General features: G+C 39.3%; 1 protein-coding gene across 3 annotated transcripts; it reads right to left on the reverse strand.

Moving 5' to 3' along the window:
- Positions 1-3614: 3614 nt before the first annotated feature.
- ZNF706 (zinc finger protein 706) lies at positions 3615-11910 on the reverse strand. Of its 3 annotated transcripts, none has more exons than XM_060116013.1 (4): positions 11835-11910; positions 8307-8443; positions 6052-6159; positions 3615-5227 (listed from the first exon to the last, which is right to left on the reverse strand). In XM_060116013.1, the coding sequence occupies exons 2-3, from the start codon at positions 8439-8441 to the stop codon at positions 6064-6066; spliced, it is 231 nt and encodes a 76-aa protein (XP_059971996.1). In that variant the 5' UTR covers positions 8442-8443; positions 11835-11910; the 3' UTR covers positions 3615-5227; positions 6052-6063. The 3 variants fall into 3 exon arrangements, with proteins under 3 accessions (XP_059971996.1, XP_059971995.1, XP_059971994.1); XM_060116012.1 differs by lacking the exon at positions 11835-11910 and adding an exon at positions 11238-11490; XM_060116011.1 differs by having other exon boundaries at positions 3616-5227; positions 11613-11893.
- Positions 11911-13860: the final 1950 nt, after the last annotated feature.

A 13860-nucleotide genomic window follows, 5' to 3' on the forward strand; every position in this document is an offset into this window, starting at 1 on the left:
CGCTCACAGCAACTAGAGAAAGCCCGTGAGCAGCAACGAAGACCCAACGCAGCCAAAAATAAATAGATAAAATTTTAAATAAAAAAATAAATAAGAGTATTGGATTATGAGTCCATATGGGTATAAATAAGTGACTGAATAAATAAATGCAGAGAAGAAACAAATCTTCCTTATGGAAGAATTCCAAATTATATACATATTTTCCCCTCCAGCAGGTGGAGCTAAATCCCTACTCCCCTTGAGTAAGCGCTGGATTTACTTTGAAAAGATAGCATATGGAAAGAAAAAAATAGTAACTTTCCATTGGAGAAACCTAACAGACAGCACCTTAACCAAGTGACAGAGGCTAACATCACTAGTGATGTCATGTGGGGATCATCCATCCCCAAGTTGATAAGAAAGGCACTTCACCTTTGTGGTCATCTTTCCAAAAACCTGCTACCCCAATGTAACCGTAAGAAAAACATCAGACAAATCCAAATTGAAAGACATTCTACAACATACTTCCATGCATCTCGAAATTGTGAAGGTCATAAAGAATAAAGTGAAGACTGAGAAACACAGACCACAAGAGACCAAGAAGAAACGATAACTAAATACAATATGATGTTCGGACAGGATCTTGGAACACAAAGGATATTACAGATAAACTGGAGTTGATGGTAACATACCAATGATGATTCCTTAGTTTTGACAAACAAAATAATGTAAGATTATAACATTAGGGTAAACTGAAATTGGGTGAGGGGATACAAGAACTCCCTTGTACTATCTTTACAACTTCTCTGTATGCCTATAAGAGTTTATAAAACAGAAAATTTCAGAGATCCAGATCAAACAATATGTAGAAGCATCCTGTATCAAATCAAAAGTTTTGCCCTAAGTTTTCAATACTGTTAGCCTAGAGGATGTCTAACTTGCAGCCAATGCTGCAGACTTCCCTTTCTTCCTCAGTGAAAGTGTTCTATACTAACAGGCAGTACCTCTAATCCCAACTGGCATTTCTCCTAAGTCCTTTGGGTGAAAGGATGATCAGGAAACAAAAGTCTGAACAACATGGTACAAACAACATAAAGTTTATATGAATGTCTGTAAATAAAGGCATTTCACAGTTTTAAAATCTAGTTAATTTTACCAGATGTTTAAGTCTTGGTAGGATATATTTTTTAAAAATTAAATAAAATAGATTCAAGGCCTTTAAAAGACAAACCTTGCCAGTACGCTATATTCCCATTTAATGAGTAAGGATTTCTGGGTATCATAGTTTTCTTAAAAAACCCTACATTTAAAAAAGCATTTCAGGGATTTCCCTGGCAGTCCAGTGGTTAGCACTCAGTGCTTTCACTGCAGTGGGCCTGGGTTCAATCCCTGGTCAGGGAACCAAGATCCTGCAAACCGTGCGGTGTGGCCAAAAAAATGACTTCAGCTGTTCTACACAGGTGACCTTATAAACTGATGACACGTGTGAGTAAAAAGAGGCAATATTAAGATTTATGAGATACCTTATAAATAACATTACTTTGATATTAAATATCAATTAATATTAAATAAATATTTAAGCCAAGGTGGTCTTTGGCAAAATAGGATGTATGGTCACCTTAGCTATACACCTCATTATGAGAAACTCTGTTACATCGTTATAGAAGAAATATGATGACCTATTTTCTAATTAAAATTTTAATAAAAGAATCCAAAATGCAAGTCCCATTCTGAATTTTACAAGGCAGAAGGTAGTGATAAAGTGAGGTACTTATGTCTACAAAACCCTAAGCCATTAGTATTAATATCATGTAAAGAAACAATGATGCTCATAAATTACAAAATGATTAGAAAGGAATATGATTTTTAACATAATTACTTCACAATATAGATATGCCCATATGGATATAAATAAATGACTGAAGTCTGTCTGTATATGTGCAGATTTTAAATTTGCAGCCATATTACACACAGAAAAACTAGAGCTAAAGAATGGCTGTTGAAAAACAAAAACAAACAAACAAAAAACTCCAAAAAGATGGTAACTTAGTAAACAGCTTAGCCAAAGAACATTTAAAATAGAAGATATTTAATTTTCAGTTTAATATGGTAATCCACAATTAATAAAGACAGGTTGTACTTTCATTAATAAAACATCTATTTTCTCAGCCAAGCAGACAGATGTTTTATTAAATCTTCACATTGGGAGCACTTAAGATTTTTCTGAAACTTTAACAGATAAAATTAAGCAGCTAGCCTGAAAGATCTCAGAATGTAAAGTCACAGTAAACACAACCCCCTAGTGTTGATCTTCATTGCAATACACTCTAAAAAGTATATTATCTGTGACCAAGACTAAACCAGACCAAAAACTACCCCCCAAACGAAAATTCTAGCACAAATGAATTAATGCAGATTCATAGGCTTAAATATATTTCAGTTATAGTTTGGACTGTGATCGATCACTGTATTATAGAAAAAGGCCTCTACATTAACCGCATTTTAAAACAGGTACAGTATATTCCACATATTTAAAAAATGAAAAACAAAGATTTTGGGGGGTAAAATAGTAATGTTGGTAAAGCCTATCGTATGCATGCTACATATATCCCAGTATGATATCATTAATTAGCTATACAGTATCTTAATATAAAACCGAAGTGTTATCTCAAATCTGAGTCAATGTCTTTAAGGACTTATCCATCCATTCAATTCAATTAATTGATCTAAGCATTTTTTGTTTTAGTATTATTTTTATATTAGTAGCTAATTACTTCCCCCTTCCAACAGCTTACACTTACTTAATATAGCAAGGTTCTAAGCAACGTTTTTCCTTTTATTCTTAAGAAGTATTCTATAGACCTCAAACAGACAGACTAAAGGGAAAACCTTGAGAAATGAAAGAAATCTCTTGCCACCCTTAGAACTACCAAGTTCTACACTCGAGACAACTCTAAAATGAAAAATTTAAAAAAAAAATGGGAAAGGCAATATAAAAATTTCCTAAAATGTAGAAGAAATTAGACTAATTTGGTTTTCTTTAGTATCTTCTTTAATAAGACATCACAGCACACAACTGGGCCCCCAGCGTGTCAGTTAAACATGGGGATGTAGATGCATACGAAGGAGAATGGAAACAAGTTTAATCTTAACCCCATTCCTTTTGGCAACTAATGGCAATACAGAATACAAAAGGAGCAATTCTGTGTATTTTATCAAGTCTTTGAAGACACCATAACAGTTTTATAATGAACTTTGCTGTGATCTGTTAAAGAATCTTCAAATTAATGAGGATGTTTAAAAATTGTAATCTTCCCCTTACACGGATTTAAGCCAAACACAAAAAATGGGGACTGCACTAATAATCCTCACATGAAGTATAAGAATTAATGTCTTATGCTATATCAATGCAGCCATCTCCCTATCACTAAGATCTGAAGTTAAATATGGTGTCCTCAGCTGCTTATAAAAAAAGGGTTAAATGTAAGAACATAAAGCTTTTATTCTGAATTAGTCAGTAAAACAAACAAAAAAAATTAAACCAAAACTTGTAAAAGGTTTTTAAATGATTTGTTACTAACATAAACATACATATGCTCAAAGCACTTTAAAAACTTTTAAATTGTAATTTAACCAGAACTTCTGTTAATAACCACTATAAGCAATTAGGCCAACTCTAATGTTCTGGTGACCAACATATTGGGAATTAACAAATAATAAATCTGAAACTGAGGAAATCAAATACATAAAAAAATGACTATTTTAAAGTAAGAGTATAATAGGAGTCACTAAGAAACTATCACCACTGAAGCTTTTCCTTGGAAATATCTTACTTTAAACTTACAGTGAAGACAAACAATGTGGGCAGAATATGTACAGCTACAAAACAAATGCAGTGCTGAGTTACAGCAGACAGAGGGAAGGCATTCTGTAGTCCACAGGATCAGATGTGCGGCTCTAAGCAATTACCAGTAAATATTTGAGTGTTCTTCCATTCTATCAACTTTAAAATTTAAACTGAGTTACAGCGGTTTCACTGGTATTAAGAGTTGGCAAAAGCAAATTAGAAGAAACCCAAATTAGTCTGTTTTAACTGGGTAGGATTTACCTCATTCATCGGAACCAACCCACTTCCCCATCCTTAGAGCCAAAAAAATGTGGATATTGGCCTATTTTAATATTTTTCTAGTTCAGACGGAAGTCATACCGTACACAGCCTTTGATTTTAGGAACCAGAACAAAGTAAAAATCAACTACTCACTTAAAAAGGAAAGGAAGGAGAAGGTTCTGGGAATTAACCCAGTCACAAGCCATTCCAATCTTTCTGTTAATGCAAAATCCATTCATAATTTGGCCAAATTGTTATTAACTTCCAAAAACTCCTTTGAAAATTATGAGTTTCAATTTCAAATGAAAGAACTTGAACAATTTTCAAAGAATCAAGTATAATTTATAAAAGATAGATCTTTACCAGTTCACATATGTTCCATCATATTTTGTATTGAACAGTAGGCTGATTACTTCATTGTGGCATATACTTCAGAACCTAATTTTTCAGACGGGCTGACTGACAATCCAACCACTTTAAGGAATTTATCAGTTATCTACAAGCTAGACCTGGCTGGCAGGTATAGCCAGGTCACACAGCAAGTTTAAATATTCCAACCTCAATCACAAGAAACAATCAGAGGGGAAAATGACACATGACTGCAATATACTAAGGCAGCAGGTAAGTCATTCTTCACCTAGGTCAGCAGCTGCCAATAAAATCGTGTGCACAAATTTAATGAATGAGTCTGCTCTAGTTAAACTATGAACATGCCCCTGAACTTAGAAAGGGAGATAAGAATTGCACTTGCAATTCTAGCTGATGAACTCATTAGATTTTTATAAGGCAAATAATGTAGAAAGTTAGAACAGAATTTCTAGAACCATTTATCCTGTGATGCTGTAAAATCAAAGTACTACTTTATTAAATGAGTTATTTTATACAATATGAACATCAATATAATTACAATTGTAAAAAAATTTTTTATAACAAGGATGGACTGATTTTCAGATTTCCAAATCAGAGTCAACTGTACATTTACACAGAATTGTCTTTGCATGAAGCCCAAAAGGGAACAGCATAAAAATGAATGTTTCTGTAGCCCCTTTATTTTTGCTGATCAACAGTTTGTTAGAAAAGCAGCTGCAGGTTTGTTACCTAAGGTCTGAGACAGAAGAGTCAAAGGTGTCACGAATTCACCTACAAAACATAAGCAAGATTTTCAGTGAACGTAAGCATTACACAAATGTGATTTATATGCATTTCAAATATCTTAAAAAAAAAAAGCACAGGATGAATTGGGAGATTGGGATTGACATATATACATTAACATGTACAAAACAGATAACTAACAAGAACCTGCTGTATAAAAAAATAAAAATCCAAAAAGAAAAAAAAAAAAGCACAACATGCCTAACCTACGAAGTTAGTCTAATAGATCTGTCAGCTAAATTTTTATAAACAGATCTTTGATGAATTTACTTTAAAAATAATACTCATGCATATACCATCACCACCATTTAGAAAAAAAAATCCAACCACACAAAGTATAAACTGATTATTTTCAAGCAACTACCTAGTTTATACAATGAATGCCTACATTTTGCCTTATATTTTAATGTACTTAGAAGCTCTACTAAGCATTCTAAGTAAAATACCTGCAAAAAAGCACTCATAAACTTTGGTCTGCATCATTTCTGGGAGCAAGACTCTCAAATACCTTTATGATAGTTATTTTCTTTAGACTGAAAACTTTCTTCCATTCTTGGACCAGAGTTGGCCAGCATCACCTCATGCCATTTTTGGCTACAGTGGTTAAAAACATGGATGTTTCAAAGGCACTGAAAGGATATGGTCTGGGAAAATGGACTTTTAACAATCGTAAAGTTAAACATTAACTTAAAAGGGGGCAGTAATGAAGTCTCAGCTAGAAGACAGAAATCAATTTTACAATTACAGAAGATAATTCTGCTCTTGTATACAGCCCTGCCATTAACGAATGAAAAGAAGAAAAGGTCAATTACCTGTAAACAACTTTATGCCTGAACATCAGCTAATTCTGGAGGAAGTGGAGTCTTAGGATGCTTGCTCTCAAAGTGCTGCTTGAAGGTCTTAGGGTCTGGCATTTGTGTCTAATTTTAAAAATTGTGCAAAAAAGAAGAGTTAGACCTGATTCATGAAATAAAAATGTGCTAACTTTTAAAATCCTGAGCCTACTCACGATCGACAACTATTGCAAAACACTTTTTAATTCCTATAACTTAATGGCTGGCATATGAAAAAGGACCCAGTAACAAAGAAATTCCTAGCATATTCCCACATTTCACATATAAAGGGTCACACAGAATGAAGTATTCTTACCTGATTAACAGTAAACAATAGGTAACATTTACCGAACACATTATGTTAAGCATGCTACCAGAATTCTCATAGAACCTTCCAGTAATCTTTTTTTTTTTTTTTTTTTGCAGTACGCGGGCCTCTCACCGTTGCGGCCTCTCCCGTTGCAGAGCACAGGCTCTGGACACGCAGGCTCAGCGGCCATGGCTCACGGGCCCAGCCGCTCCGCGGCATGTGGGATCTTCCCGGACTGGGGCACGAACCCATGTCCCCTGAATCGGCAGGTGGACTCTCAACCACTGCGCCACCAGGGAAGCCCCCTTCCAGTAATCTTAAATCAGGTCCTACTATCCTCATTTTATGTGCTAAGCAAACTAAAACCTAGAGATTAATTTGTCCAATACCTATGGTTAACCTAGTACTAGGTACTTCAGATCTCAAATACTACACTATACTGACTTACCTAGGCAAGGACCTTCAATTATTCTTTAGCACATTACATTAGACAAAACATGAAATAAACATTTTTTGTTGTTTTGAGTTTTTAAATATATGAGCTACTCTAATACTTTTAGGTCAAGGTATTTCTTCATTAGTCATTTAGTGAAATTTACTTTTACCTTGCCTCTTTCCAAACAGAATCTGAAGCTGCTCAATTTCATTATTTTGAGTATATCAAAGCTCACTATGAACAGGTTATTTAATGTAATAGGTTTCCTCTCTTAGATTAATGAGAACTTTTATGTAGTTAGGAACTTCTATTTCATCAGTAATGACTTCAATAAATGATAAACTTTAGTCCAGGAATCAAGTCTTATCAAGATCCCTTCCCATCCATACTACCAATTCTACCTAGGCATAGGGCTTTGGGGGGAACAAAAAAAGTTTGTTGTAACTGGATCAACCTCACTATGCACTTTTCCTCTGGCACTTTTATTCACTAACTTCAAGGGTAGTGAGCTTGAACAAACAGGCAAAAAAGAGACCCTGGCTTGGAATTTAAGAAAAACTTCTTTGAGGCAGTGTGGTATAGTGGTCTAAAAGGTGGGCTCTGGAGCTGGACCTCCTGGGTTTAGATCCCAGCTCTTCTGCATACTAGCTGGGTGACCCTGCACAAGTTATTCAGTCCCCATGACTCAATTTACTCTCCTGTAAAATGAGAATAAAAGTACTTTGTGCCATAGGGTTGTTATGTGAATTAATGGGCTCATGCATGTAAAACACTTCGATCAGTGTCTGGCACCTGGTAAGCACTCAATAGCAGCTGTTATGATTATTCTTCAAATCTAATAAAACACATTAATTCTAGTAAAAGCACTCAATGTGAATATACTCTATTTAGTTTTACAGACATCGTAACTATGAATGTAGCGAAGAAAAACAAAACAAAACAAATTAATATAACCAGAGGTATATTACATAGCTCTAAATTAAGAATGTAAATCTGACCTTTTTTAAAGTTCAAAGTGTATTATTTGCCCTTAAGAAGACATCTTTATTCTCCATGAGGAAACGGATTTTGCTTTGTTCACTCCTTTTCACTAAGACCAAGAGAACTGTGCCTGGCCAAAGGAGCTATCCAAAAAATGTACTTGTTGGGACTCTTCTGGCGGTCCAATGGTTAGGACTCCACAATTCCACGGCAGGGGGCACAGGTCCAATCCCTGGTCAGGGAACTAAGACCCTGCATGCTGCACAGCGCGAACAACAACAACAAAAAGCATATATATATATGTGTGTGTATATATGTATATATACGTATATATATAAAACTGTTGAACAGATGAATGAAGATGGGTTCCTAACACAACCAGCTCTCAAATCTCCTATTTCAAGTAAAGCATTTATCTCGCCATGTTTGCAAAATTTTAACCTATACAAACCCATCTCTAATGAAAGAACTGTCCACGAGAAAGCTATGTCTTTCAATTCCCCTTACCCTACAGACAGTGCAGGTATATATTAAGGCAGCTTTGGCAGCAGCCTTTTGGTCATGTCCTTGTTTCTTCTTTTGTCCAGCTTGCTTTTTGGCATTTTTCTGCTGAGACTGAATCTTCTGCTGTCCACGAGCCATATCTAAAAACAGAAGTTGAGGCATTAAAGTGAAATCTAAGTATGATAACACTCTCAAGAGTTTGACAGTTGTTTTATAGAAGTACTTGTCAATCAAAATGTATGGATTTACAGATTCTCCTATACAATGCTACTAGAGGATAAACTGATATAACCACTGCAGAAAACTAGTCGTCTACTCTATAATCTCACAATTCCACTCTTGGTATATATTCAACAGAAATGCAGGTACACTGTTTCTAAAACTGGAAACAATCCAAATGCCTACTAATAGTAAGATGGATACATAACTTGTAGCAGATTTCTACAATGGAATACTATGCAGCATTCAAAGAGAAGAAACTATTGTTAAACAACATGGTTATATCTCAGCATTAAGGAAAGAAGCCAGATACAAAGAACATATTGTCGTATAAAGTGCAACACAGGCAAAACTAATCCAGGAAGTAACGCTGGGAAGAAAGGGCCTGAGGGGGATTTTTGGGGTACTGATAATGTTCTGTGTCTTGATCTAGGTAATGGTTATACAGGTGTATTCACTTGTAAAAATTCACTGAGCTATACATCTAAGAATTGTGCACTTTCTTATAGGTAATCTTCAGAAGTTTACCAAAAACAGTTTAGCCCCTTCCTCAATCATATCTCTGATCATTTTGCAAAGGTACTCTCCCCTTCCAGTATTCACTGTGCGACCTAAGATTCTTACAACTTTAAGAGAAATAAAAGCTGTCATCTAATGTCTCTAAAGGAGCTCATATGAGCAATGGAAACCGTTTTCTTAAATACTGAGGTTTCATGAAACTACTGTGCTATTCTTTCTTAAAAAAAATGGTATTCATAGGATTGCTGGACAAATTATTAAGTAAGATTAAGGGTACCTTTACAAAAATGAAAGATACCACTTTTTACTACTGAATGATCTGAAATTAACATGGGTTAAAAATTAAGGGAAAAGAACTACTTTTACTTTTTCATGAAAATTAAAGACTCCTTTAAGACAACACAAGTTAAATCTGTTCATAAAAGGTCTATAATGAGTCTCAGCTGCTTTTTAAATACTTTAAAATAGGATCTAAGGAGAATTCCTGTGGATAGTTTTGACTAGCACTGCAATTAAATCTTAAACTTTTAAGTCATTGCAGGACATGAACACACAAAGGATCTATAACTTCACCAGAAAATAGTGCTAGCTTTTTCTGACTGGAACCTTAACTAGTTAACAGGTATGAGGTCAAAGCATTTCATTGAAACACCTGAGCTTCTCCCAAAAAGAAAAAGGGAAACTGAAAAAATAAACACATCAATTGGACAAGTTCCCACTAGCATTAAACACTGAACCAGAAGTCAAAATATAAAGGAGGATCAATCCTTTTCTAGGAAGCTGGCTGAATATTTTAACAAATTACAAAAATGTTTAGTATGCTAGCCTAATATAAGAACCCCATTCCCACCAAATAAAGGTAAATATTACCAGACGTCTTCGCCCTTGAAGACTACCATTTTTGTTATTTTTTAAAAACCAAATTCTTATTAATTCCAAGCTGAATGAAATGATTTTTTTTTAAAGTATATTTATGGCATGCTTACAAACCAATTCCCATGGAAACAGATTTGGATACTTTTGTATTATTTGGATGATAGGTATTCAATCTTTATGCATCCTAACATTTATAGCATTCTTAATGTCTCAGTGCCTTAGTATCAGTAACTTATGTTAGAATACTTCAGTTCTCTCATAGATCTGAACTCTTCCACACGATGTATGCTATGCTACGTATGTTAATACACTGTGTGAGTAACCTCTTAATTGTTTTACATTGAAAAAAAAACTAATAAAATGGTAAGCTACTAATTCTAGGTTTCTCTGATATCTAGAAGTTATTAGCTATTTTGATAACATTTTCATGCAGTGATCTGTAGAACGCAATGCCATTAGATACACATTATTTTTAACTTTTGCAGTTACCATTTCTCCTCAAATGTAACATTAACAATACATTTAACCCATTTTCATTGTCATCTAACAAAAGTAACAAAAAGCCATAGAAGTTTTAATAAATAGAAGACTGTGGTTGCTTGTTCTTATTTTTAAAACAGAAAACACCAGGTAAGGGAAACTGAATCAGTCTAAACGCCTGACGTAGGCCCCTAAGTTCTAGCAACACGCTGCACTGATTTCCTTTCTGAAAGCAGAAATGCAAACGAACAAACCACCTGCTTTTGGACAGCTCGACTTAGCACTTACTCTCAAGCCAGCTGAGTTTTCTACAAGATCTAAGCATAACCAAGCATAACTTCTCCTTGACTAAATGCAACAAACCGAGGAGCAAGAAGTCCTTTATAAGTACCTAAAAGCTGGCTTTTAATATAACTCTTATTTTGTATGGTCTTCTGAGGGGGCTCCAAAGAGGGAAGCAGTAGAGGGAATAAGGAGTTCTTCCAAAATGAGGAGCTCTTACAGGAGGCAACAAGTAAGCACTGTCCCAAAGATCCTCTTAAAACCAAAACAAATGAGTAAGAGAGAAATAGATTTTGGATCCAAGAAGTAGGATCATTCTTCACAAGCATCTAAAACGAAGAGGCCCAAGCAGTGACCAACATCCTGACCCTAGACTTTTAAATGCATCCCTTTTGGAGAGGAGACAGGATGAAAGCACCAGCAGTGAGGTCTATTTCACCCAGCACTTCGCTGAGCCCAGCTGCAGCCCCGCGCGCCTTCCTTCCCAAACCGGCCTCTCCCGCCTGGGAGAGCTCCCTCCTCTCCTCTGCCACCCAGAGTCACACAACCCCTACCTACCCGCCACTCCTCACGGACCCCGGCCCGAGACGCGCCTCCTGGAGGCCTCGGCTGCCCGAAACCCGGCCCCTTCGGCCACGGGGAGCCCCAGACTCGACAAACCGACCAGCTGCTGTCGCCGGTGGGTTACAGCTCCGCCGCCGCGGCCGGCCTGCGACCGGCCACCTGCAGGGCCTGGCAGGCGCCCGAGCTTCCCGTCCTTCCGCGGCCCGCGCCGGGACAGGACAGGCTCGGCCGCCCCCAGGGAGGCGGGGCAGGCCGGCAGCCCCTCGTGACCCGCGATGACCCCCCACGGTCCCCGCCGACCCCGCCGGTAGGGCCCCCACCCGGCTCCCAGGAGTCCTGCGGCGTCAGCACCGCCCCACTGCCGCTCACCCGGGCCGGGACAGTCTTGCGTCGGAGAAACCGCGCAGCGCGGGAGGGCCGGGGGAGGTGGCCGGAGGGAGAGGAAGGGGAGCGCAGCGCGCCCAGTACCGCTTCGGCCTCCTCCACCGCCAAGAAGGGGAAAGGGGAGAGCCGGGAGCACAACAGCCCGCGCCTCGCACCCGCCGCCGCGCGCGCCCGCCGCCGCCTCAGCCTAGGGGGAGGCCACTACACCTCGTGCTCGCGCACGCCGCACAGCTCTCCCAGTCGCCCCAGCGCAGCCTGCTCTGCGCAGCCCCCACCCACCGGCCTTCCTGCCGCGGCCTCCCTCCGCCCCCACCCGCTCGCGCGCCTGCGCCTCTTCCGGTCGCGGGGGCCAATGGCAGCGCGCCCCTATTACATAAGCGAGAGGGGGCGGGACCTGGCGGGGACGGTGGCCCCTCAGAGACGGGAACAGCAGGGGACGTCGCGCTCTGTCTCCGGCGCACCGCCTCCCACTTCTCCTGCGTGCTCCATCTGGGCGGCTTCAGCCGGCCCTGAGAGCCGCGTGATCTCGGTCCTTGCGGGTGATGGCCCGCAGTGTGATTCACAAGTCGCTTGCTCACTCACTCACTCGGGCGGCGGCCAGGCTTCGACCCCTGCGTCCCCTCTCACGAGCTTCCAGTCTCTGCGGCGTCCTCCTGTGCCCCGGCCTGGGGAGGGTCCCGGAGAGGCGCGCCAGCGCCGCGGCGATGTGGGTCACCGACCCCGTAGCTCGCCACCCTGGCGCACCGCTGCTTCCGTCCCCAGTGCGGCCGGCGGGCCGGGAGGGCCTGAACTGGGACGCGCGGCCTTTGTTCTCTCACCACCTACCCTTTACCTCGTTCCCACGAAACCTCAGTTATTTGACCATTCTGGGGGTTTTAGTGAGTTCAAGATTCACACCTGACTGTCTAACTGAAAACTGCCGGCTAGGCCCCCCTGACCGTTTCAGGCTGACTACTTAACAATATACTGAGTTGTTAATACTTAGGGAAATGGTTAAGGTGTGGGGTTTTTGGTCTTGATTTATAGGCCACGACAGCTAATTTCCAATATCAGAATCAAGAGCGATGGCGATAGTAACGATTATTAAATGTTTATCTGGAAAGGGCAGCATGTTTAGACGTCGGCTTTTTCTTCACCTTCCCCCCCCCCAACGCCCCCCAGCACACACTGGTTTGTAATTAGAACCACAGAGAAAACAACAAAGGAGGGTCTTGCATTTGACTGTCCCACCTTGACCCATAGCCTCCGCTCTCCCAAATCTGCCTGTCAGTGCCCCAGGAAATGTTAGTTGAACATAAGTACATCGCAAGTTTTCTGGACTGGGATATGTGTATCACCAAATTGTTTAAAATAGCCAGGAAGGGGTTAACTGCTTATTGCATTTCGGTGGCATACGTCGACGACGACAACAACAACAACGATCTGGTTGTTCAGTCCTTCCTTTTCAACCTCGTTTCAGTTCCTTTCGCCTTCACTTTTCACGCCCTCCCTTTCGTATTGCAGTTTTAAGTTACATGTTCAAATTTTATTAATATCTCTCCAGTATTCAATTATAAGCTCATTTTCACCACTATATACCCAGTGCTTAGCAGCATATGAAACATGGTAGGAATTGAAAAGAAAGCAGGACTTTTAGTGACATTTCATGAAGCCATAGCTTAATTATTAGTAGTCACCATAACCATAATAACTATATTAACCTGGCTAATAGGAGGTGGATGAGGTACTTGGAAAACCTAAAGACAGGAAGTCCAAAGAGCTGTGTTTGTCTAGCCACGAATGAGACTGGACACCAGAAAGGGACAGGGAAATCTGATTGGCAGAGATAAGTCTTTTTAACTAGAAAGGTGATTTCTGTTGTGAAATAGGGTTAATATGTCACTTGTTACCAAGGCCTAGATGAAATATTCATTAAAACCAGTGTTTCTTAAATTTTTGAATTATACCACTTTCAAGAAATTGGTACATGCTATGGACTTTGCCCCTAAAAATTTCATGTACATATAAACTGATCCCCATTGGTAAAATTTCTGAACCTCGGTACTAATCACATTTGGGGCTGGATAATTCTTTGTTATGGGGGCTGTCCTAGGGGCAGCCCTAAGATGTTTAGCAACATCCCTGTCCTTCTACCCTCTTGATGTCAGTAGCACTTCATCTCCAGTTGTGACAACTGAAAATGTCTCCAGACATAGCCCAATGTCCTCTTGGGTCAAAATCTCCCCTGGTGGAG

The sequence above is a fragment of the Mesoplodon densirostris genome, chromosome 13 (assembly GCF_025265405.1).
Source record: "Mesoplodon densirostris isolate mMesDen1 chromosome 13, mMesDen1 primary haplotype, whole genome shotgun sequence".
NCBI lineage: Eukaryota > Metazoa > Chordata > Mammalia > Artiodactyla > Ziphiidae > Mesoplodon > Mesoplodon densirostris.